This window comes from Plectrocnemia conspersa, unplaced genomic scaffold (assembly GCF_051122295.1).
Source record: "Plectrocnemia conspersa isolate PC_06_02 unplaced genomic scaffold, ASM5112229v1 ptg000009l, whole genome shotgun sequence".
NCBI lineage: Eukaryota > Metazoa > Arthropoda > Insecta > Trichoptera > Polycentropodidae > Plectrocnemia > Plectrocnemia conspersa.
The window spans coordinates 754,588-780,701 of record NW_028277173.1 but is presented as its reverse complement, the minus strand read 5'-3'; the positions used below and the strand labels follow the sequence as shown (position 1 = coordinate 780,701).

Genomic DNA, 26,114 nt, shown 5'->3' with positions numbered 1-26,114 from the left:
ATAAATAAATAGCATTGCAGGTGATTCATCAGTTGCTACACTTACAATTTTGTTAAGGGATACACATTTTAAACACATGCATTTTTCAATGTTGTGTCAAGTGTATTCTTGATATCGACACAATGAGTTTATTGCCTCTATATGCCCCCCTCCAAATAATGTCCTTGTTGTAAGGGCTGATTTACACGCTGCCAGTTGCTGAAAGCTTACTGGCGGGTCACTGGCACGCGACGAGCTGGCCAGTGCCAGTAAAACTGTAGTGTTTAGTTAACTCTATGTGGCCGTTATCGCCAACCAACCTCCGTTCCGCGAGTTGTTGATGTTCAGCGCCCCGTTGTCATGCCGCCCCCGTTGGCCCTAAGTCCACCCCCGTCAGCCTAGTCATTACACGCCCTCCTGATCTAAAGATCATAGAGGACGTAGTCCTTGAGCCTCTCTGGTCGTCTAGTGGCTCGTCGGGGTCTCTCAGGGGGTCACTCAGGGGGTCGCTCAGGGGGCCGATCGTCTTCTCTCAACGGCTGCCCGTTATTCATCAAGCCTGGAGCCAAGCTGCAGGTCCTCGGAGGGTCCATCGCCTGACTGTACAATTCAGGTTGGGCGTCGAGCTGCTCACTCTGATCACCTCTGCTCGATCTAGGGAGCGCCCTCAGGTCTAGAACGTGCCTGTTCATCCCGTCCACTGCAACCGTGTTCGGCGAGATGATCGCTGTGACTCGCCCCGTGTGCCATTCGCTCGTACAGCTGGCTGGACTCGGCTTCACTAATACCCGATCTCCAGGATGGAATCTCGACGCTCGGCCCGCTTCCTCTCTGTGTGCTGGGCTCTTTAGAGGATGTCGCCAGTCGTAAGTATGCGCCGCCGTCGCCGGAGACCCAGTCTCTGCGTTTTTTGCCGCTAGGTTGTACCAGAGCACGGCCATCAGTGGGGAGATCTCACTCCTTGCCGCCGTTCTTTTGATAGTCCGGTGGTTCCTCTCCACGATGCCGTTTCCACTTGGCCGATACGCGGCCCGGTATCTTCTTCCCACCTTCCAGCGCTCGCACAACTCTTCCAACTGTCGCGAGCGAAAAGCGGTGCCATTGTCCATCAGCAGCTCTTCTGGCGGGCCGCGTTCTCTGAAGATCTCTTCGAGGTTTTTACTGATCTCGCGGCCATCTTCAGTCGAAATCTCTCGCCATACTGCGAAGCGACCAGGCCCACAATCGACTACCGTGAGATAGAGTTTTCCTCTGTAGTGCGTGACGTCTGCGGCTAATCTTCGCCAAACTTCTTCCACGCTGATGCTGCCGACTTCATGGGTGACCGGGGCCGGATCAATCGAGGTGCACCTGATGCACGACCTGATGCACTCCTCCACATCTGTGCTGCGGTGCGCGTGTCCTTCCCCATGGTCCCGCGCTCCGTCCACGTGCGTCCCTCCTGCACCCAGTGTTGCTACTACCTCCCTTCCCCCGCATTGGGGTTGCCATCACACCACACGCTCCCCTGATGTCCACATCACAACACAAAATCTTGAAACCGCGCAGGCCTCCTTCTGGTTCTTTGCACACGACTCCTCTCTGCTGCTGGCGGGTCCCTTTCGGTCTGCATTGGCTCTGCAGCCTCCGTTGTCTCGAACAGAGTTGTCAGATCCTGGTGATCCACTGGCAACTCTCCGGTGACCGACGTTGGCTGCTCCGGAACTCTGCGCAGGTCCAACACGTGTCTTCTCGTTCAACACGCTCTACCACTTGACGCAGCATCGCTGCTACTCTCTCGCTAACAGGCTCTCCCCAGGAACCAGCCCCGCACTCGCGCTTAAGGAAGCTGCAAGCGACCCTCAGCCAACCCCCCACTGGATAGTGGCCTGTGAGCTGTCCGCACAGGGAAAAAAGCTGCCTCCTCGTCAACCTCTCTGGTACGGAGGGTATTTTATTGCCTCGGCGAAACTGCAGACATCCCGTGCGGTCCTTGACGATAGCAAGACCTAACGCCCGTCCGCCATCCAGCAATTCTGGTGGTTTAGCCTCCAACCCGAACCGTTTAAGATGTGCAACGACTTTGTCGCACGGCACGATGCTTTCGTCGACCAAAATGTCGTCCATGAACGCGTCTGTGGCACTTTCAATCATCTGGTCCTTTTTCAATACGAACTTCACGATCGCAGACATTATTTTTGGTGCACAATTCAGTCCGAACCCTAATCGCGTCAGCCTAAATGCGCGTCCCGCATATTGCACCTGCTGGAACTGCCACATCGACGCGTCCACGTGAACTTGGAGGTAGGCCGATTTAAGATCAATTATCTTCGAGGCACCGTGCCTTCTCCGCCACCGCCGCATCGCTTCGTCACACACCGCAACATCAGCTCCCGGGTGGCTTTCAACGTAGCCGTTCAGCTCGCGATAGTCGAGCACCGGCCTGACCTTTCCTTTGTTCCGCTGGATCACGGCCATCAAAGGCAAAAGTCCTTCACTGCGCGACGTCTCGCACGGCACCAACCATCCTTTCGAGATCCAAGAGCGAACCTCCCGGTCGAAGTCTTCTTTCGCGTCAGGCTTTCCTGTACTTGCGTACTCTGAAACGCGATTCTTGAGAACAGGCTCCTCTCCAGCCTTCCATCGCCACTTCGCCGTCCACTTCTCACCGTCGAAAGTCGCTTCGAAGTCCCGATCCATGATTGTGCAGTTTTCCGCCTGCTCGGACGCCACCGCAGCTGTGATACGCTCGCTCGAGCCAGTCTCTGCTCGCCTTACTCCGACAGAAGAGAAATTCACGCCTCCTATCCCCACGATGAAGTCCATGCCTAGCACTGCGTCCGCCCCAGAAAACACATCTTCGAGAAGAAGACAACTGACCGTGATGACGGCCCCAAGGGCTTCGACAGTGACACTCGCTTCACCGGAACACCGTATCCTCGTACCGTCGACTGCGACCACAATTTTAGCCGAACTCGTCCTCGTCGAGCACAGGTTCGCGCGCACTATTGTCTTAGAGCAACCGGTGTCCACGAGGGCTCGAACGCGCACTCCGTTGATACGCGCATCGATTATCGGCAGCGCCGTTAACATCGGTCGGAAGCTGGCGGCGCACCAGCCTCCGATAGTCCGTTTCCCCGGGTCTTAACGTTCGCTCGACGCGGACACTTCCGGGCGACGTGTCCGCGTTCACCGCACACCCAGCAGTCGAGAGCGTGAGTGGGGGTGGACGCGGGATTTCTACACTCGCGAACAAAATGGCCACCGCCGCACCGGTGGCATCTAACCGTCGTTCGAGCACGCGCACTCGCACTTTCGTGTCTCGCGACAATCGAGACCGTTTGGCGCGAATCTTCGTCAGCCTCTTCCGTCATTGTCACTCGCGCCCTCGCCACTATGTCCTTAAGCGGCGGCAACGTGGTCGCGCCCCCCACGAATGCTCGCAGGTCTCGCGACGCCCGCTCCGGAAGCCCTACAATGAAGTGGGTCGCCAACAGCGCGTCACTCTCTACCCCGGCCTGGGCCGAGAGTTTACGCAGCTCGCACAAAAACACGTCGACAGTTTCGCCGGCTTCCCAACGCCGCTGGATGAACCGACCATACGACACAAACCGGCCAGCCCCGAACGCCAAGCTCAGGGCGGCCGCTGCTTGCGCTCCGTCGCGGCGAGTCTCTTCAGGCAAGTCAACGAAAATGTCGAACGCTCGGCCCCGGAGGAACGTAGCCAACCACTTAGCGACGTCGTCCTCGTGGTACAGGTCCATCAGAACCGTGAGGCGCCGGTACCACCTGTCAAAATCGCCGTCTCCCGAGAACGGCTCCACGGCATCGGCTAGGCGGTGATGCGCCTTCGCAGCGCCCCCCATATCGCTCGGCGCCGAAATAGCTTGTGCTGCGGTGCGCGTGTCCTTCCCCATGGTCCCGCGCTCCGTCCACGTGCGTCCCTCCTGCACCCAGTGTTGCTACTACCTCCCTTCCCCCGCATTGGGGTTGCCATCACACCACAACATCTCTTCGCTCGATATCCGGATTGAGCATTTTCGCCAGGTGTAGAGTGCGGTCCACTCAAAAATGGCTCGTATCGTGCAGTTCGGCCAGCGTGACCCCGCAGGCTTCAGCGGGCTCTTCAATCGTCCTCTTTAGCCAGTGCTTTTCGACCCTCGTCAGCACGTCCGCCCTGTTCTTGCTCGACTCGACGAACGCGATAGAAGCAGTCACCCCGTACTCGTTCATCACCTCCCGCAGAAGCGATAAGCGCCTTCTCACTAGTAGTTCGGTCATCCCAGACACTTTCACTCTACAATTTCCCTGTAGGGCCGAGCTCACCCAGCTGACGACGGTGGCAGAGTCACACATGATCTGAATTTTTCGCAGACCCCACTGCAAAGCTAAATTTACCCCTTTTACGACAGCATCGAGCTCCGCGAGGTTGATGTGTCCCGCATCGTCCATCTTCCTCAGCCATGAGGCATCTTCAACTGTTTGGCCGGCTATTTCCACGAGTACCCCCAGCGCGAGAGTACTCGCATCGCACCAGACTTTGCCCTCGTTCGTGCCCGGCACCGTCCACTGACCCTTGACGGGATCTTCTCTCGTCACCCTTTCTAAGATCTTTACAACGATCTCCTGGGCCCTTCGACCAATCCGATCTTCCCAGGTGCGACCCAGCGCCTCTCTCTTCACGAAGCTGCAGGCCACGCGCAACCAGCCGGCAACCGGGTAGTGTCCCACGAGCTTTCCGCAAACAGAGAACAGCTGCCTTCTTGTTTGTTCTTGACCATCCAGCTGCGGCAGTTCGCTTCCTCGGCGGAAAATCAGCTGACCGGTACTAATTTTCTGCAGACGCAGACCCAACGCCTTCCCGCCCTCCAGATCAGCAGGCGGCTTCGCCTCGAGGCCGAATTAGCTTGTAGTGTTTAGTTAACTCTATGTGGCCGTTATCGCCAACCAACCTCCGTTCCGCGAGTTGTTGATGTTCAGCGCCCCGTTGTCATGCCGCCCCCGTTGGCCCTAAGTCCACCCCCGTCAGCCTAGTCATTACAAAAACAAAAATATTTGTTCTGCTGGCGTGCCAGTGGCGCATTGGCGTCTCAAGTGACTGGCGTTAAGCATTTACAGTGATGAGGCATCGTGTAAATCAGCCTTAAGTTGTTTAATACTCCTATTCTTAGATGTGGTACTTCAAACAAAATGACAGGTCTTTGCGAAACATTTTCTATCAAAAGTGAGTCAGTTGCATTATTTAGCAATCAGACCAGAGAAACACGCTCGAGGATACTGCGCACTAGGTGAGTCCTGGAGTTGTTGTATTGGTGCGCGTATCGCAAGAAAAATCCCAATATCTAAATGTAAGTGAATGCGAATCCTTGTAAATAATAATACAAATAGGTGAAATAGAATATTTTGTTTGACAGATGTACATGGCCGTTATTGCTCGATGTTATGATGGATTTTTAACGCTGGTAACATTGAGCGATGTCAAGTTGTTTTGATTGCGTGCGAATGTCATCATGACTACGAGGCGAGGAAAGCAACGAAAGTCTTCCGAGGGCGACGGTGACGGCGACGGCGAAGACTACAGAAAGAGACGCGACAGAAACAATCAGGTATTTCGGACGACCGTCGATTTGTTTAGACGTATGACGTTTAAATCGGAAGTTTCCTCGTTGCAGGCCGTGAAGAAGAGTCGCTTCAAATCGAAGCAGAAGACGCAGGAAACGCTGGATCGCATATCTAAGCTCAAAGCGGAGAACGTAGCGCTGGAAGACAAAGTAAAAATGAAGTCCGGAGAACTGAAACTCTTGAAAGAGCTCATATTGGCCAACTGCTCGAACACAGGCGTCAACATAGACGATATAGACATTAAAAAACTTTTAGAAGACGACGACGAAGAATTGACCGAACCTAGTGGTAGTAGTAGTAGTAGTAGTAGAAAAAGGAAACAAAATTAATCTATGACTTAAAATATAAGGATGTTACATTATAAAACAAATAAAATATTTTATATATATATTTTTATTATTGTTGTATTCCAAATCCAAAATTGACAATATAAGAACATAATTTATGGATCGTTCATCATAACGTGCATAAAAAGCGTAAAACATATGCTTAAAAAAATCGCTTCAGATCATCAGAACAAAAAATATAAAGTAGCTTAAACATTTTTTTTAAATAAAATCCCTTAAGTACTCGAGATTTATTAAAATATATAAAATGAATCATTTATTACGAAATCGTGTTTGATTTTAATAATATACGAAAACGATTATTTAATCTGTCACATTTACTATAACTCTTCATATAAATAACATTTAAATTTCTCAATATTAGTTTCATGATAAAATGTCATATTCATTCTGCGTTCATATATATATAAATAATAAAATTCGTCTAATATATATAACATATATACAAAATACAAATTATATCGACGAACCAGGATAAAGATATTTTGTCAATTGCTTTTTTGTCATTGCACATTTTAATATCAAATAATTAACTTTTCCTATCTACAACACAACGGTGCTATCGAAATTTCACTATAAATCTTCGACCTGGCCGTCTGTGATGTACGAAAATAATAAGACTGGTATATACCGGTATAGAACATAGAATATGTGTATAATATAATAATAATAGTAGAAACAACTATAAATGCTTTGTTTAATTACATTACGTAATCTGAAAAATTAAAATCACATTTGAAAATAAAATGACCGGAGGCAGTCCGACAACTTGATTTCAACCCTTCGGTTGCCGAAATTCAATATATAGGATTTTGCTACTTTGGCGAGAATTGTCAGATCTGACGTCTTTATAGATGAATCGGACACATGTTAGATATGCTGTAAGATATTTCCTTCGGGGTCAAATAATATTTTTTTTAGTATGTAATATGCCGATATTTAGACAATAATTCCAAAAGGCTCGGCAAGCAAAGGGTTAATATGATGCGAGACGTTCCCCACTTTAATGAAAATAAATGTTGAATTCATATCGGCATAGTGAATAATATAATACGCACAGATATGGCGCATCAAATGGGACACATCTGTAAATATATATATTTCATTTGTATACAGTCAAATTCGTTGAAAATAAGAGATGTTTACTAAGTTTTAGGAATTTTGTTGCTAAATATACTTCTACAGAGTATTGATTAGTATATTTACAAAGAGCAATCATTATCGTCTTATGGTTGAGTTCATTGAATTTAAAAATACCTTGTATCTCTGGATTGACCGATTTTAAACAGTGGTATGAGGAAAATATTGCTATTAAAAAACCAACGATAGATAATATATCTTTAATGAGGTGGACATTCATAGTAAAGATGGCAACGATTTTCAGAAGCAGTTAATCGCAACAAAAATTCAATCCAAGTAGTACCGATTAACCCTTTCGTTGCTGAAATTCGATATATCAACACTGACAAATCAAAAGAATGATATGCATTTTTAATGTATCTCATTCTAATTTAAATAAGCGTTATTGTCATAGGGAAAAGTGCGTAAAAAAATGCCGGCAAACTCCTAGAGCTTTGTAACATCTCATGTAGTTCAACTTTAATTCTAAGAAATTACATTATCGTTGAACGTCAACACGTAACCAAGATATATCAGAGGCTGAAAAAATAAAAGAGTATCAGATTCAACCGGACGATTAACCAATATGGTAAAATTCAGATTGAACCACTTTCAACGACTACGACTGTATATTTTATCATTTATAATATTTGTAAACAGGTAAGAGTTTCAGTCCTCGTTTAGTTTTTTATATGGGAATCTCTTTTATTATTTAAATATTTAATATTACTAATTGCAGCAATGGTGTTCCCATTATGTTGATAAAAATTAAATAATTCAATCGTAATACCCTTCCGGATTAGAGGCGTTCAAGGCCAGTCGCCGTTGGCGGCCACGTTGGGCTGAGCCGCGTTCGGAAACGCCCCGGTCATGGTGCCCTGCTGGGCGGGGAATGCGTTCGTCGGCTGGCCTGTCTGTCCTAAGGACATGCCGCCGAACTGTTGACTTAAATTGCTCTGCGAGAAGAGCGAGGAGCCGTTGACCGACTGATTCGGCTGCGGGAACATTCCGTTTAAGTTCGTACCTTGGTACTGGGCGGTATTCTGATTAGGATTGACAGTGAAGTTTTGTAAACTCGCAAACTGGTTGGTTTGGAATTGGCTATTGAACGTGTTCTGAGCCGGCAAGCTGTTGAGCTGGTTGAAGCCGGTGGCGAAGTTTTGCGTCTGCAGCACCGGAGGTACTTGCATTTGCGGCGGAAACGCGGGGAACCCTTGGCCGAAAGCAGAGTTCGGCTGCTGAGGAAATCCTATCGCCGAATTGAACGGGGCGAACTGTCCGGCGGGCACGTTCTTCAGCGGAGCTTGCCCGTATAACGCTAATATACTGTCTTTAGTCATCTTGGACTTTTCCTTTTCGCTCGGAGCCGGCTGATTGAAGAAGCTCTCTTCTTCGGACTTGAGATCGACTACTTTATTCGTTTCGACGGCGTTCTTGTTGGTGTCGGGTGCCACCGCAGGTTCGTGAGGAGCCGATAAAAAGCTGCTGAACACGTCGTCGGAGAAGTTGTTTTGAGTCGACGGCTCCGTCGGAGCGACGGTTGCGTTTCCGGTTCCGAGCAAATCTGCAGTTGCGCTAGTTTCGCGCTTTGGCGTCGCCCTGCCAGGTTTGGGACTGACGGACGACTTGGGTTTTGGCAATAATTTCGGTACTATGTTCGACGACTTCTGAAAAACAGTAAAATCCATCAAGATATTTACTCTTTGAATTATAAACGAATATAAAATTTATACAAACATTGGATTTCTTCTCCGTGGACGAAATTGAATTTCCGCTAGTCGTAGTAGACGATGATGAAGATTTTTTCTTTTTCTTTTGTTTCTCTATTTCCTCGTCTATCTCTTTATCCCTTAAAATACACCATAATAATAAAATACGGCTTTAGATAATCTCCAAAAATTAAGTAGATTAAACTACCGGTTTATTATTGCAGAAAGCTGTATATTTACAAAGTTAATAACCTTTATCCCATACAAATAAACTCAAACGGATGCCGAAAACGTCAGAGTAAACAGATAACGGCCAGAAGATAAAAATTTAATTCAAACAGCATTTAATATGAAAATATTTACCAATTGACTTGTGGCGGCGACGGAGGCACCCATTCCCGAGCCACGTATTTGCGATGCTCATACTTGGCTCTGATGAAAGCCTCGAGAGAAGAATCGGTTTGGGGTCTACGGAACGCGTCGGGCAGATTAGCTTCGTAGACGGCCCTCGCGCGCGAGTTTCCCATTTGTTGTAGAGAAACCTTTTTTTAAATAAAATTTAGTACCATCGTTATCTAGATTGAGATTATTTGATTTTATACGTACGACTTGCTCGGGCGTCCAAGAATCTAAGTTGACACTCTTGACCTTCGAGATGTGCACTCCGAGATTTCGGTGGATCCCGGCGCATCGGATGCATAGGAATATTCCTAAATTCCATGATGCCCAACGAGGACCTGTTTAAAAAGTTTTCATAAGCTTTGTTTGTTTAAAATGTAAGCGACAAGTGGCTGTGATTGTGTTAATTACAAAGTACAACAATTTCACACCTTTTTAAAGCCACAAAGATAAAAATAACACATAATATATGTAAAATTACACTGATTTCAACTGTATCAATATTGTTTTCCTAAAAAAATAATTATTGACTTTTCGGAGAATTTTTTTAAAGTTCCTTTATAAAACTGTTCCTACTCCTAATATATAAATAAAAAACAGTGAATTAAAATGAATGGATTTATTCCTAAGAAAATATTTTTTTGTGCAATCGTATTAACATACGAGTTTTACCAAAAACATTTGGCAACCCACAGCGACCAGAAAGATTTCTCTGGTTCATGGCGACATGTTTGCCAATGCCAAAAACAGTTTAACCGTTCAAATAGATCGAATAGCTGCTGAAATTTAAGTCAATAAAAAAATAGCTAACAAGACTAGGTTCTCAGGATCGAGTGTCCAACGATCTATTAAAACAATCTGTAAGGTTATGGGCATCACACGCATAATGTGATGATGATAGTAAAGCTACAAGCGTGAATAACAGAAAACAAATGCTCGTATTTTTCTGGTCAGAATTTATATTAATTGGTTAGAATTTAAATTGAACTGGTCAGAATTTATATTAAATGATAAGAATTATTTTGACAGATGTTCAGCCGCTCTGTTGCTATTCCCATTTCGTTCATCTCTCTGAATATCTTCGCGTCCTACATACAGTTAACTAGATTCGTTGAGAAATATTCATGGGATGTTCACCGTTCTGACCAGCGCTCGCTCGCTTGCACCTAGCCTGTCCAACAGTTCAGGTGCGAGCGAAATATTTTATAAGATATTTCTAAAATAAATAATTTATTGCCCGTTTATATTTGTAATGTATATATTTTGTCTATATTTTTATTCTAACCGTTTGAAATTTATTCTTACCCTGAAAAACATAATTATGACCGGCTGTTGATAAATTGATTTTTATTCCGACCCAAAGTTGATTCTATTTAATTTGTTGCCGAAAACAAATATGCATTATTTGCATCATATTGTAACCGAGGAAGAAAAATAGATACTGTATGATAACAAAAAACGCCAAATACTAATCAAAGAAGCAGATAGCAAAAACAAACCCCAAAAACCGGCACCGCTTAAAAACAGTTCATGGAACATTCGTGGAATAATTAATTTTGAATTGCGCAAACAAGGCAAGATAATAAAACTACAGAGAAATACTGTGAACAGCTGGATCGATTGCATCAATTATTAAAAGGAAAAAGACTTATATAAGTATTACGTAGAATGATATTTTGGTAATATGATTAATGTCTTCATAAGGCAAAAATTACACAAGAAAGATGTCAACGATCTTCTATATAGCCTTGATCTAGCACTTTCGGATTAAAATTTGTTTAGATCTTTGCAACATTATTTAGATGATTTTTTAAAAAATACAGCCCTAGTGAAATTAAAACAGTCCTAACAGTATTTTGCATCAGAGCATAAAAGTTTTTATAAACGAGTGATTGAAGTTTGCTTGAGCGAATGATATTGTTAAAATAAATGTTTTTCTATTATATATCATCCAATTCATTTTTGATTTCTTTTTGCAAAATACGTAGTTTTGATGCTAGTTGTATACATATATTTAATAAATTTAAAGCTTATAATTTTCGACCTTTAGATTATAAGTTTTAAATAAATTTTTGTAGATAAAAATAATCTGTAATCATTGAATGGATTTATACATTTTTAATTCATAGCAGATAATAAAAACTGCGACTGAGCGACTGCTATGTTTTTTTAATCTATAAAAAGAAGAAAAAAATCCACTGCGACTTAGCTTTTTCTCATCACGAACAAAGTTAACAAAAAAGCAGTTTTACATATCGAGTTCCTATCTTCATGTTAGAATTTTGAAATATAGAGCATTTTTAAACATTGATAAATTTAAAATTATATATTTATGCCTTTATAAAGTTGCCACTGTGTGGATTGTTTATATGCAACAGATAAAATATGTGAAATTTACTCCAAATGATTGAACATTGTATTTATTGGCCAATAATTATATGTGATTGAAAGCCTTGGCCCCCACAATTGGGAGGGAGGCTGGCAGGGACTAGCCCAGGGTCATAAAAAGACCCGATACTGATTGATATTTTTAAATTATTTTTTCACTATTTGTTATGAGATTGATTAGTTTTGTTCGTTCGTCTTAGCACTTGTAGGTACCTGCTATGACCGAAGTTCATAGAATTCGTTTATCGTAATCTTATTACTAATATTGTAAATATTTTTACGTCTATCTTAAAAACAGATATGCATTCCCATTTTTGTGAAGATTTTATTTATTATTTTGAACTGTAAGTTTGTATTTTATTTTATATAAGCTATAGCTAATTTTATTGTAAGACTAAATGTATTTGAATTAAAAAATAAACGTGTTATTCCACATTATTGTGAAATATTATGTAATAAAATTTGGAATGGTAATTTTAGCTTATTCATAACACGTTCATAATTTTTTCTCGCGTTTTTTAAAGTTGTAAGTTTCTATTAATTTTCTTCATCATTTATTTAGGGACGTAAATATTATAGAACTGAAGAAAATACTTTCAAGCAATGCTATTTGTTCAAATTTCAAAATTCAAACATACATCACAATAAATTTAATTTAAATCTAAATTTTGTATTGTTCTTTCTCATTTCTCTTATATATTTTTGAGCAATTATAACATATATTGAACATATAAATCATATGCATGTAGTTCGATTCCCGCACTGATGTCATTACGGTACACAATTATGAAGGAATATCCTTCTATGTCGAAATCGCTCTTGTAAAAAATTTAGCGCAAGAGCTTACGGCATTTATGCGACTCTTGAAAAAATGTTTTTTAAGAAATTAGTTCCCGATATTTTAGGAAAACAAACAGGCACAGAAAACAGAAGAAAAGTTGTTGAAAGCAAAGAACATTTCAGAATTTATATATTTTTTCTTGCTTTGGATTTTATTATTAACGATTTGAAGTACAGGTTTAAAACATGGAATGAAAAAAACTAATTGTTTTCACTAAATTTCAACAAAAGCAGCAACATTATCGCACAATTCAATAGAAGAACACCTTCATTTGAAAAATAATAATACAAGAGTTTTCGGCACTGAAAAAATCGTTAAAAATTTCAGGGTATATTTGTAAATATATGTCGCATATGTCTAAAAATATTTCGCATAATTACAGTCACTATTTCAATGACAAAAAGTTGTTTCAGCAGATTAGGCAATTTGCTAAAAACGTGGCAGAGGAATTGAATTACACAAGAACACCTAAATGAAAATTATATAGCCAAGTGAAATAATTTTCTTTATTTTATAATTTTATTTTAAATAAAGGGAAATAGTATACTACTAGCAACTCTTTTCAAATTATGGAATGTCAATAAATTATCAGAATGAAAGCAGATAAGCATATAATTCAATACATTTATGTTAGTGAACTGTAATAAAATAAAGAAGAATGAAATAAAAATTTGTTATTATTAATCTTAATACACTATTCTATGAAATAGTTTTAATCTACTCTACTACTATTCGGGGAAACACGTAATATATATATTTATTATTTAAAATCATAAAAAATTAATTTACAAATGACGCATATGTGAGCCAGCGATTGCTAACGATTTACAAATATACTCATTGTTGTGTTAGCATGACTAAATTCCGCTTCAGCCGTATATTTATTAATTGTAAGTCCCAATCAAAATCTACTACAACCTACGGATGTTACACAAACTATTACTAATTATCACGAGACAAGGTAAAGTCTTATTTATTTAATGTTTTGCAGGTCTGCAAATTGAATGCTGAAATCATTTGATAAAAAGTGTAAGTTTTAAAGGAAATTATTTGACCCATTACATACACATTCATACATGTTAACTTTTTCATGAATAAAATATAGTGAAATTTTGATGAAACCATCGAACCGCGAATAACGAATAACGAATAATGAATAATGAATCACAGGTTTCGATTAAGCGGAATGCCAACAATGCCAGATAATACTATCGGAATGGCGGCCATTGCGATGATGTGACAGTTTGAGGTTATGTTTCCGAAGGACGAACGGAAGGCGCAGGAATCGTAAGGGCACGAACGGAAATACGAACCCTTGGCGTCGCAGTCGACGCAGTACTTGTTGTCGTCGTCGCGGAGCAGCTCGGCGAGCAGCCGCTGGCACCGGTCCTGGACCTGCCGCGCCCGCCCCCGCTCCACCTTCCCCGACATCGCAATTCCGAGGAAACTCGAGACGAGCGCGACTATCTCGGCGATCGACACCGACCGACAGCTACCAGCTTCGGGGTTGACACGCGCGCGCAAACGCCCTCCTCGCCGTAGTTACACGTCAAATCGCCAACGCGACCCCCTGCGAAAAACGAACGCCATTTTTGCACTAGAAACTATTTTATTTGTGTCCATTGATAATTTACAATTTTTCAAATTCCAAAATAATTTGTTCGCTATTACCCCGCGCACGAAAACATTATTTCTTTTAAAGCTAATTCATCTTCAATCAATTCTTTTTTTAAACACATTATCAAGTTAGTCATGTGGCAAATATTTTACCGTTATATTTCACATTGTTCTCTTTAGCGACTTCCATAAATTGCTCAATATATTATAGCTATCGACTAAAACGTCGACTGAACTGTGATTAATTAAAACACTTTTCACTCATCAGCTCAAATTCGACGAAAATCAACGAATTATCGACATTACCCTTCACAAATTAGAAAAAGTACAATAAATTGTGTTCTCCTAGAAAAATACAAAATAATACAAAACACGTGCACTAGTATTTAAGTTTTTATTGAGTTCGGCACATTCCGACCATTTTGTAAAAATGGTCGGAATCGACTGCTTATCAAACATTAATATTTTCAAACGCATACAACATGCGAAATGGGCGTCAACATATACTCTCTCTTGCATATTTTTTTCTATAATTAAATATATATTTTCCATATTTAAGGACCTCAAAATGAATGTAAAGTGACACGCTTTGCATAAAGAAACCGATTATTTTTACGCCCCATCGCAAGTATTCAACGAAAGTATTTATCACTATCGCCTAAACCAGTCATACTTAACCTGCGGCTCGCCAAGCGTTTATGTGCGGCTAACACTCACAATCGTTACCAAATACTTTCAAACAATTTGTCGCGAAAATATTACAAATATTAAAAATACATATATAATTTTTCATCATCATACCACGAAACATAAATCATTTAATGCTACTTATCTTGCATACCTGATGTGACAAAAAAATGTAGATGTCATTGTAACTATAACAAATTAGTATGCCAGTGGCGATAATGTAGCGGTGACAAAAGCATCATATGAAATATGTTTTCATACTCAGTAAATATATAAAGCCACTTACTGACATAGAGATTGCGAAGGAATATTTTATTAACGCGTACAAAATATTGTTTGATAAATTTAGCAATAAAAATCACATATTATCGTAAATCAAGACAATTTAGATCTCTAATTCTACCTGCGCTAGATGCGTTGAATATATTGCTGAATACATTGCATCATTGAAGATTTGTAACATCGTAAATATTTTTGTTTGCTTTTGAATTCAAGTACGGACTTTTTAGCAACATCATAGTGTTCCATTTTCGTTAGATATTGCATTGAACAGAATTTAATTGATGAAATTTCTTCCTATGAAAAATCAAACCATAGACAGATTATTTTGATATTGTTAGTACTTTTCTGGAAAATAATAATATTGATATAAAAAACTGGTTTCTATATGCACCGATGCATATCCTTATACAACCGAATATGAAAAGCATTTTATTTCGCTATTAAAAAAGAAATACAATTTATCAAACCTCTTATCATTTCAATGCATATTACACCAAAAAAATTGCCAGTATGTATTTCCATCGGTGAAGTAGATGCTGTAATAAAAACCGTCATAATTATAGTGAATTATATCTGAGGACAAGAACTTAACCACAGAAAATTAAAGTCTCCAAAAAGAAATGGACCGTTTTTGTCATAAATGTTGGCCATTTATTTATTCAATTAAATAAATCTTATATTAAGAACAGTTAAAATTATTATATGCAATATTTTATTATTTGCTTTTTATCTGTTTTTAACGCTTATAATTTTCACGGCAAATTCGTTCTTTACATTATCTAACTAAAATACATTGCCGTTTAATAGACAATATTTCCAATGAACTAACTCGCATTGTCTATTGCTGTTAGATGTCAATGGCCGCGCTGTCAGTTCGATAGTAACAAAATGGAGGAAAGGTAAGTTTGAATAAGTTTTTTTCCGTGTTTTGTAAATGTAGTGATTGTTATCTTTCATAACAATGCTATTAATTGATAACGATGTATTGTTTATGAGAGTTAAAATAGTTTTCTTAACAATAGAAATGGCAATTTTCGCGCTTAAATTGATTAGCTGTCAAAAGTGACAGTTGGAAAACTATGTAAACACGACCATACTTTCTACTATCCATCATCATTGCTTTATTAATTATTTTTTTTATTAGATGAAATCTCCAAGATAGAAACGTTTTAACTGATATTTTTGTTGAAAATGAGGTTTAAAAACTTTTAAACTTTGCTTTACTTTTTATATGTGCATGAAAATTGAAGTTAAGTAATAAAACATATTTGTTTTATAAAACCATTTATAATGTTTTAAAACAAAAAAGGTCCAGAAACACTAGTTGGATTGTAACAAAAATTTATATTTAGATATTGTACAGTACTGCACCAATTTTGAGCCTGGTTGTATATTACGTTTAGAACTTGTTAGTTAACACGGCGCCACGTTCAAATTATCGCAAACCCAAACCTAACCTTTAAAAATATAATAGTATAATTTTAACTGCACATGAAGCGTCGTGCTAACTAATAAGTACCTTACGCTTAATGCAAAATTAGTTTCATATAGCTGTTTAGTTAACGATAAAAAATGGTTATATATATTCATTGAGCGCTTCTCTTGCAGGAGTATTTCTGCAACATTGAGAAGTCAAGTTAGTTCTGACTCACTAGTTTGTGAAAAATTTGCCATTGACTATCAATTCCAAATGAATCTTGGGCTGGGTATAGATAGGCCTTATGTTTAATAATCTGAGGGGTGCCAATGTGCCCTGTAAGTCCTTTTACTCTTTTGAGAATGAGGCATTAGCACATCTTTTTTTTATTTTTATGCCATTATTTTGACTCGTTCCTTGAAGCTCTAATTATTTTTGTGCAAGACTGTCTCTGACGCTTTGTTGATGAATTATTGTAGGACTCATAGGAAGCAGTGATATAGTTTAAAAATTATTTCAAATTTAATAAATGGGGGTTTTCTCGATCAACTGCTTAAAAATTGAGTTCTTCAGTTAGTTACGTAACTATTTGAATAAAAATCAATTTATCGTTTTGAAATATTTTTCTTCATATAAAAAGTATATTTAAGATTTTTATTATTAAATATTGATGTATTACAATAAATGGCCCTAAATTTTATGAATGCCTTACAAATGTATCCAATTCTTTCTTCAACGATGACGATATCGGATTTCAACAATCAATGGGTTGAATTGTGGCTCAATAAAATATATTCGCTAAATCTATCCTTTGCAAATAGAATTGAACATTGTTTGGCGAAATAGAAAGAATTCGAACTTAGCATTTGAAGATTAAAGAATTCTTTTTTGGTGTATTTTTACTGTTATTCCATTTTCATTTATCATACATTATAAATCATGAACAACTTTGAAATAAAATGGGGTCCGTTATTAAAATTATTTATATTTAAAAAACATTTTAATTTTGATTAAAAATAAATTAAACAAAAATTACGATAAGTAGTTGGTTTATTTACAATACATTTTATTTTTTTGCAACTAACGCCAGTATTGGTGTATTTCTAACGAAAAAATAAAATACAACAATAACTGCCATGTGGATTTTGAGAGAGCAAAAAATAGACAACGGCCTTTTATGGTAAATTTGAATTTTTTTAAAAAAAAACGTAAAACTATATTATTTGTTAGTATTATAGTAGTAACACAATACAATCGGATCTAAATCAAACTATAAAAAAAATATAACATCTAATATACATTCTCAAAATCTCGCATATTGTTCCGTTCTGTATTTGTATACATAATAATATAAACTACGTCTTAATTTCGTCGATCCGAAGTGCAGAATCGCTCGTACGAAATAAACATTGGCAACGTTACCGAACTAAGTTGTGTAACTAACATAAGCCGAATTGATCACGAATCCGGGTAGTTTATGGAGTAATTGTCTATCGGTAGTCGGTGGTCTTATCGAAATTTGTCGTCTTCGCCTGAGGTTACTATTGTGTATATTGCCGCTAATCCGAGTCCCATTCCGGTGCCGATTCCTACTCCTTTCAATCCGGACGTCGATTTATATAATGCGCCAGTTATGCCTGCGGCTAGGAAGGTGTTTAAAGCGTCTTCTTTGTCTCTGGCGTAGGATACTCCGACACCGACTACTGAATAAAACGAGGCTATGATTCCGAGCGTGCAACCGGTCGCTGAACCTGAAATTATTAATATTGATATTAACGTTTTGGTAATGAATAAATAACAATTTTGGAACAGCTTAATACATTACCTTGTTTGACAATATAATTAAGTATTTGTGTTCTTCTAATTTTTCCTATCTGACCGGCGAGAGTTGTGGCTTTGAATCCGTTGTATAGACCGGCGGCTCCGCCTAAACCTGCATTTAAATAAAACGTTTAGATCGGAAAGAACAAGTTGAAAATAAATTATAATATTCATTAGGATAAGTTTTGTGTTTCCGTTTAAAAGAAAAAATCGTACCGTAGGGTATATGTCAAACAGAAACTTTACTTCATATCCAATATTATTACATATTTTTTAAACCATTTTTAAGGAATTCATCAAATTGAGCTAACCATTCTATAGTGTCATAAAATTATCTATTCTACGAGTCCACACCATCGTCACATTCCCGAAATGCCAAACTAAAACTAGCTAATAATTTTACCGTGGCTTCAATTCATAATAAAACATTTTGCTAATATTTAAAAAAAAATGTCACTCTCTTGCAAAATGGTAGCCACTCAAAATGCTATGATCATTTTTTATCCACTTTTGGATAACCTCGCAACATTTTCATAGTTATTTGGGGTAATTAGTAAATTTTAGTAAACAGTAAAATTTTTTTAAAAAAGCGTTTTTTAATTATTCGTTTTTATCAATATTTAAATTAACACAAATATTATTATTGTAGAAAAAACACAACTTTGCAAAAAATCCGCACATAATTTCCACAACAAATGTCTAATTTACACTGATTTAAATCAACAATTTTCAACTGTAAAAATATTTCGTCACCGAATAAATATGACAGCCGTGCATTTGTATGCATTCTCAGACTTTTATTATTGTCTGCGATATTAAGAGGAAACATAAAATTTAATAATGACGCTTCTCGGAAATGTGATGCATTTTGTAAAATAATAACTCTTTTTTATACATTATAGAAAAATGATATATTTTAAAAATGTTGACATGCATTTTCTGATTAAATTCAAGGGGGGTTTCCTGTTTAAAATCCACATCAAAAGCAATAAAATCATTCCGTCAAAGTAGAAACGCTCAGTTATCTAGAGTTCATATTAAGAACTTTTACAACAATATGTGAAAATCAAATGAAGCATATCTACACCCAATTTTGTTGACCAATAAGGCGCAAAAAACAATTATCTCTTTTCAGAAGTCAAAAATCCACTTCAAAATCAATAAAATCGGCCGTCGCCGTGGGAACGCTTGTTGCGGAGCGTTCCCACTGCAATGGCACCGTTTGGCAATTTGTATTTTGGTCTTGACCTAATGAAAGTTCTAAAACTATAATTAATTTTAGAACTTTCATTAAGTTAGGTTTGGGTTTGAACAACAAATTTACGTTTCATACATTTTAGAGAAGCATATAATTTCACTAGTAGAAATATAACTTTACTATAAAATACACATCACTGAAACACTTATACATCGCATGTAAATAAATGTAAAGTATATATTACTTTATATGGAAAAGTTGAAATCATATCATTTTATTAACACCTAGCAGATAAATTATATTTTCAGTGAAATATATCTTTCCGTGAAAATCTATTCCAATATGATTTCATTGAAATGACATATTTTAAAAAATATTTTCAAGACTTTTTTTACAAAAAATTTGAGGAATAACCCGAGAATTTCTGGTTTGGAATCAGGGACATGATTTCAGCTTTTTTAAATATTTTTATTTCATTAAGATTCATTGTATTTAATTAAATGACATGAATTTTTTGGCCAAATTCAATTATATAGACGGAAAAACTTTTACATACGTTGTTAACATTTTTTTTACTAACTTCAGCCCATAACTCTCCATGAATATTTTGCAGTCATCTCAATTTTATTACAAATCTAATGAAGATAAATTGTTTCATACAGAACATTTTGTTATATAGTGAAAATGTTTTAAAAATAAATAAAATTTGCATTTTTTTAATTTTAAAAGGTTCCAAAAAATATTTTTCTCACATGACTCGCAGCACAATTACAGCTAAAATGTTCTCATTAATGCGACTCTCGTCTAAATTACGTCGATGACCTCTTATCTATTTTCTAGCTTGGGTATTTATTAAATAGTATTATTTAATTTGCAAATAAAAAATATTTGCTGATTTGACATAAATAATTTCATATAAAATATTTTTTCTTGCATCACTCTTCGAGTGGCATGCGATCCCAATAAAATGATAGGCGTCTATAATACTACATTTTATTAAATAATCTGTCTATCAATGAGAATTGTTACCTATTTTTTATTATGAACATTGAAGTTTATGTTTATAATAGGACGCAATAAATGATCGTATTTTTGACCGAAGTGTACCTTCGATCGAAGTGTACCTGCGCCGATTATACAGCTAGCTCCGACTTGAGGAAGGGCTACGGATGTTCGTTTGGTGGTATTCGCTTTGTATCGCTCGTCGGGGTAAATGAATTCCGGTTGCATCTTGGGCAGGTACTGCGGGTCGAAGTTCAGATAGGGAGACAGAGGCGCCAGCGAGGAGCGCGACGCCCCCGACCCGCCCGCCCCCTCATCGGCGCGCCCCGTCAGCTGGAAGTTGCCGAACACGGACGTCATGGCGCAGCCCCGCGAGTTACACAATCGAGAGGTTAAGTGACAGCACTAGGGACGTCACGTAGGCGCTCGTTACATAGAGTGCTCGTTATTTTCAATTTTTATTAAAAATACAATTTGTAAAAAGCGTCTAATATATTTTTACACTAGAATCAGGCTATTTTATGTTACCTGTTATTTTTCGATCGAAATAAGAAAAAATATTTTATATTAGTTTATTACTTATTTATGTCATTTTGCTAGTTCTTTATACAATTAAGTTTGTATAAGATTTTTAAGGTCTGGTGTATATTTGAGTTGTACATAAACCACGAAGCATTATTTATGTTTTTTTAATATAGCCTAGATATAGATTTATACAAGATTGTGTTTAAAGCGTATAGCTGTGACAAAATTGCTATGATTTTTCGAACTATTTTGTCTATGTGAATTTACAGTTTAGAATCTAGGGTTAGATTCAGGTACTTGATGGAGTTTTGCCATATGCATTTGATCTTCTTGCAAACGCCCCTACAATGATTGTATGAGAGTTATTTTTTTTGACAGTTCCATAACTTTTTTTATGAACATATTGGTATCATTTGCAAATAAGCACACTTATCCCTCGATTTACTCGGTTAAGAATAAAAAAGTAAATTCTCCAAATCAAACATATTTAGTTTTACAAGTGCAGCGCAATAATATACAAACGCATGATTAAAATGGCTTACTCCCTGTTTTTGCACTATATCTACGTCTGGAACCTCTCCCACTGCCTGTACAGTGTGTCCTGAGTTGCTTTTTGAAGTGTACACGTGTCGCTGAGAATTTTGCTTGTTTACTTTATAATTTAAATTTATGTAACTTTTGATAAGATCCGAATATTTTAATGATTTTTTCTACACATGTTATGCATATAATAAGTTATTATTAAGTGGTTTGCCAGAAATTTGAATTAATTACTACCTTTCCTTATTATTAAATTTTAAAATTGTTTATCTTGAATTTAAAATTTTAATAACGTAGGTATTTAAATAATATAATTAATATTTAGTCAATCATCTGTTTTCAAACTTCTGCACACTTTCTTTCAAAAGGTGTAAACTAAGAAAAAATATGTTATTTTGTACACGTATTTACAATGGTACCTCGGTTTTCGTTGACTTCAGTTATCGTCAATTTTTTCCGAGAAAAATTTATCTCGGTTTTGAATGAGTTCATTCCAAAAAAGGCAAATTACGTAAAATAAAAAAAAACTATGCACATATGTATATAAAAAATACAACAAACTTCTTTTTGACTTTCGGTCAAGAGGTATTTACGATAATTCAAGACTGGTTGCAAATGTTTATCTGCAAAAATGACAAATGACATTTTCACTACTACGAGTTTATTGATATATAATTTAATTGCAATCAAATATTCATTTACATACACAAATATTGTACACTGTCTTTCACTTGTAAATTACTCTTCACAATAATTAGAAGTGTCAGGTGAATAAATTGGAAATCGATGCACATCTTGATCTATGATACACATATAATGAGCGTTAATTTTATAATTAATTTTATAGAAACATTATTCTATGTGTAAAGTCACTTTACATTCCTTGCACATACAAATAGTGTCATTTTTTCTGGTTTTTTTTTAATCACTTAAACTCCAGCTACTCACCGGTGTGTCACTTGCTAATTATTTTTTTAGAACAAGTATTTATTTTTAATTACTAAAGATTATTGTACTAGTTTTATTTATCAGTAAACCAAATATTTTATATTTATTTTTAGAAAGAAATAACTATCGGAAGCTCTATTCCAGCCCCACATGAATTGTACCAGCTCCTCGTAGCTGTAGCCGAAAACATCTGATATCTAAAGAGCTCGTTGTGAAGCTAGATTGTTTAACCCGGTCAGATCCAATGCACATTACAACGTACAAAAACTTAATTGTTTGTTTTTGAAGCCATTTTCGATTTACTTATACTGGGACCTTTTTTACATCACGATGTGCACCATATTCTTTAAAAATACACCATTATGGAATTTGAAATAAAAAAAAAATATTTTTCATGCCCCTTCAATGTACATAATTAAATAATTTAACAAAAAAAATTTTTTTTTCGAAAAATAAAAATTTAAGCCTGAGAAAGTTAATTGTACTTACGAGTAAGTCAAGCCAGATCCACCCTCTTGTTTCAAAATGGCAGCTAATCAAACCTTAACCTTGTTAAAAAAAAAACAGAAGGAAGTAAAAATGTAAAAAACGTTTTAAAATAGATTTTAAACATTTAATATTAAAATAAACACTGATGTGTTTGTGAAATCTTGATACTCTCCGCTCATAAAAATAAAATTATTGTTCTTTTTGTGAATTAACTACATTTTCCATGGCCTGTATATTTGTACCATCACAAATTTGCAGAAGTACATCTAGCAACTGAATTTATGATATCCCTAATAAATTTAGAGCATGTAAACAAACAAATAGTAGATTGAATTATGATATTATATGATATTTTAATATTTTTAGATATGAAAGAACACCTTCGGATGTAAGAGAAGTCATAAAACATGCAAAACTACACGAAAGCGAACTAACTCCTATAACACAAGTTTTAACAATATCAAACTCAAACATAAACATCGAAAATCTGAAATTTTTGCAATTGGATCAACATTTATTGGAAGAAATTGTATCCGAGCGATCCGTCGTATTCAAAGGTAACTTTAAAATAACTTATGTGTAAACGTAGTTGAATCAACCTTACTTTTTATGTAAATTTATAGGCGGGAGAAACGAAAATGCTGTTTTATGCACGTCCACTCGCACTTACGACATCAAAGACGCTGAAACTTCTAATAGTTTGTTGTTAGTACCCGGTCTACAATGGGGAAAAGAGACCAAAATCGATCAAAACACATCTCAAGAAGAACAAAAAGAGAATTCGATTAATGATTCTAAAGAATTGAGTTTTAATAGTTCCGGCGATTCAGACACAATATGTAAATCTCCGAGAAAGCTTGCCGATAAAAATATACTTAAAGTGTTTTACACTTACTACGAACCGAGGCTTTGTAAGCCAAAGTTGAAAAAGTTGAACGAAATTCTTCAATTCACAGTTTATTCAGGACCGGAAAAAGAATACGCAATCGATAGAGAATTGTTATTTAGTTTGGAAAAGCTACAAAGCGTGATTCAATGTTCCGATTCAGAGCTATTAGAGGGACTTACAGATTTGAAGGCCATGGAACTAGACGGATATTACAGACTGTTTGCGTTTGATTATGAATTCAGGGTGCTTTCGCAAATGTTAGATTTGATAGAAGAAAACTCATGGGCTTTGAATCGAGTCAACAAAGAGGAGACTTTGGATACGCTGAATAATCTTTTGTCCGAACATATTATATGTCATTTCTTTGATTATTATACAACGAAGAGTGATATGATTGATGGTCAACAGTTCTATGTATACGACGAAGAGAAGATTTGTAAAATTTTCGCTCAGTATATTTTGAAAGACGCGGGAAAGTTTAATCTGAACGACTTTTTGGAAGTATGGAAGAGCTCGGTGCCCGAAGGGATGAACGCAGAAGTAATGTCTTTAAACGTATTATTTAATTGTTTTATAATAAATAATTAATTGGAGATTATTGTATTTTCAGTTGGAGATGTTGAGAGGAATCGCACTTTATGATAAAAATGCTAATCCTCCAGTGATATGGTCTTTCCATGATTCTAAATTGCCTGAAAGTATTCACGATAGACTCAAAATTCTATTCCATACTAAAGAGAAGTGGACCGTTGATGAAATTACGCCTTACATTCAGTAAGTCATTTCAATTCTATTGTACATAATAGATCCAGGAAGCATTAAATTTTTTCATTAAGTATATTCAGGATAGTTGTGAAATATAAAATTTATATAATATAATATATTTTTTTAAATATTTTGTGACATTTAAATAAAATCACTGAAATTGACGAATAAGGGGAAAATTAATGACACAACTTAATTGAGCCTATTGAGTTATTTTATCTTATTAAAAATATTTAATGCTTCAATTCTGCAATTGAAATTGTCAGAATATCAGAATCTTTTAGTAACAAAAATTGCTTTGTAAAATAATTCATTAACCTGTTCAATAATTTTAATTTAATAATAACCAATTCTTTTAGTAATAAAAATTGCTTTGTAAAATAGTTCATTATCATAACTATTAAATAAGTAGTTTTAACCCTTTGATTACCTAAATCCTTATACATGTAATAGCTTTTACTATTTTGACAAGTATTGCCAAATCAGACGTAAAGATTCTGATACATTTTTCAATGGTTGTATAGTATTTTCTTCAAGAGTAAATAACATTTTTTATTATGTATTATATCGGATTCGGTGAGTATTGCGCAAACGAAATATACTACAACTTAAATATACATATATTTAAGAATACGTCAATAATAATAAAAAAAAATATTGTCTATAAATCAAAGATGTAAATATGATTTAATTTAAAAATATTTTACAACTTAATTACATTTCCTATAATTACACAAATATTTACTTTAAATATAGAGAAAAATATAAAGCAATTGGAATTAAAAGTAAAATATATAAGACACAAAAAAATCATCTTGTTCGGAATTTTCGCTCAATTTTTGTTTACGCAATAATTCAGTCACCACTATATCGATATTTAGATAAAAATCTCAAAAGACACGACAACGAAATAGTTAAAATATGTATTATGTATATCAGGTTGTTCCATAAGTTATTGCGTTTTTAAAGGTGCGGCCAGGGACATCATTCCAGCTTTTTCCCGAATTGTCCAGTCAATAACTGTTTTATTAATATTTCGATTTCATTAAAATTTTATTTTTCATTAAACGACATGCATTTTTTTGGCCAAATACAATAAAAAAATCCACGTCAAAAGTAATAAAATCGTGGCGTTGACGTTGCAGTGGAAACGCTCAGTTATTTAATGTTCATATTATGATTTTTAAAACAATATTACAAATTACAATAAGTGAGAATCTAATGAAGCACATATAAACCGATTGTTGAGCAATAGGAGGGCGCAAAAAACAATTATTCCTTCTCAGAAGTCAAAAATCCACTTCAAAAGCAATAAAAGATGTGGATTTTTGACTTCATAATAGTTTGCAGCTTTTCTGGACTTATCTGATTATAAAGTATTAAATTATTATTTATTTGTTTATTTTTAATTTTCAGACAATACACAACTGATAAAGTAGATGTGAATTTACTCCTTACAAAATATGCTAGAGGCTCTACACAAAACAGTGTTCGGTATTATTCTGCGAAACATAGTAAATAGAAAATATTGTAAAGGAAGCTAAAAATATT

The 26,114-nt window shown here is 36.7% G+C and overlaps 5 protein-coding genes across 7 annotated transcripts; 2 read left to right on the top strand and 3 right to left on the bottom strand.

The window, feature by feature from the left end:
- Positions 1 to 473: 473 nt before the first annotated feature.
- On the bottom strand, positions 474 to 2,784 carry LOC148231455 (uncharacterized). Its single transcript, XM_088193590.1, has 3 exons — positions 1,729 to 2,784; positions 1,552 to 1,685; positions 474 to 1,446 (listed from the first exon to the last, which is right to left on the bottom strand). Exons 1-3 carry the CDS (start codon positions 2,782 to 2,784, stop codon positions 474 to 476), a joined length of 2,163 nt encoding a protein of 720 aa, XP_088049716.1.
- Positions 2,785 to 5,405: 2,621 nt separating this feature from the next.
- Irbp18 (Inverted repeat binding protein 18 kDa) lies at positions 5,406 to 5,966 on the top strand. 2 transcript variants are annotated; one of them, XM_088191448.1, is made up of 2 exons: positions 5,406 to 5,564; positions 5,631 to 5,966. In XM_088191448.1, the coding sequence occupies exons 1-2, from the start codon at positions 5,469 to 5,471 to the stop codon at positions 5,907 to 5,909; spliced, it is 375 nt and encodes a 124-aa protein (XP_088047574.1). In that variant the 5' UTR covers positions 5,406 to 5,468; the 3' UTR covers positions 5,910 to 5,966. The 2 variants fall into 2 exon arrangements, with proteins under 2 accessions (XP_088047574.1, XP_088047575.1); XM_088191449.1 differs by having other exon boundaries at positions 5,414 to 5,564; positions 5,617 to 5,966.
- On the bottom strand, positions 5,958 to 13,897 carry LOC148231453 (stromal membrane-associated protein 1). 2 transcript variants are annotated; one of them, XM_088191446.1, is made up of 5 exons: positions 13,697 to 13,897; positions 9,362 to 9,492; positions 9,119 to 9,297; positions 8,784 to 8,895; positions 5,958 to 8,713 (listed from the first exon to the last, which is right to left on the bottom strand). In XM_088191446.1, exons 1-5 carry the CDS (start codon positions 13,812 to 13,814, stop codon positions 7,856 to 7,858), a joined length of 1,398 nt encoding a protein of 465 aa, XP_088047572.1. In that variant the 5' UTR covers positions 13,815 to 13,897; the 3' UTR covers positions 5,958 to 7,855. The 2 variants fall into 2 exon arrangements, with proteins under 2 accessions (XP_088047572.1, XP_088047573.1); XM_088191447.1 differs by having other exon boundaries at positions 5,958 to 8,710.
- A 1,870-nt stretch (positions 13,898 to 15,767) lies between these two features.
- Positions 15,768 to 26,098, top strand: LOC148231451 (sister chromatid cohesion protein DCC1). Its single transcript, XM_088191347.1, has 5 exons — positions 15,768 to 15,868; positions 23,276 to 23,466; positions 23,533 to 24,338; positions 24,409 to 24,572; positions 25,980 to 26,098. The coding sequence occupies exons 1-5, from the start codon at positions 15,858 to 15,860 to the stop codon at positions 26,083 to 26,085; spliced, it is 1,278 nt and encodes a 425-aa protein (XP_088047473.1). The 5' UTR covers positions 15,768 to 15,857; the 3' UTR covers positions 26,086 to 26,098.
- Tim23 (translocase of inner mitochondrial membrane 23) lies at positions 17,419 to 20,805 on the bottom strand. Its single transcript, XM_088191348.1, has 3 exons — positions 20,530 to 20,805; positions 18,212 to 18,319; positions 17,419 to 18,137 (listed from the first exon to the last, which is right to left on the bottom strand). Exons 1-3 carry the CDS (start codon positions 20,765 to 20,767, stop codon positions 17,896 to 17,898), a joined length of 588 nt encoding a protein of 195 aa, XP_088047474.1. The 5' UTR covers positions 20,768 to 20,805; the 3' UTR covers positions 17,419 to 17,895.
- Positions 26,099 to 26,114: the final 16 nt, after the last annotated feature.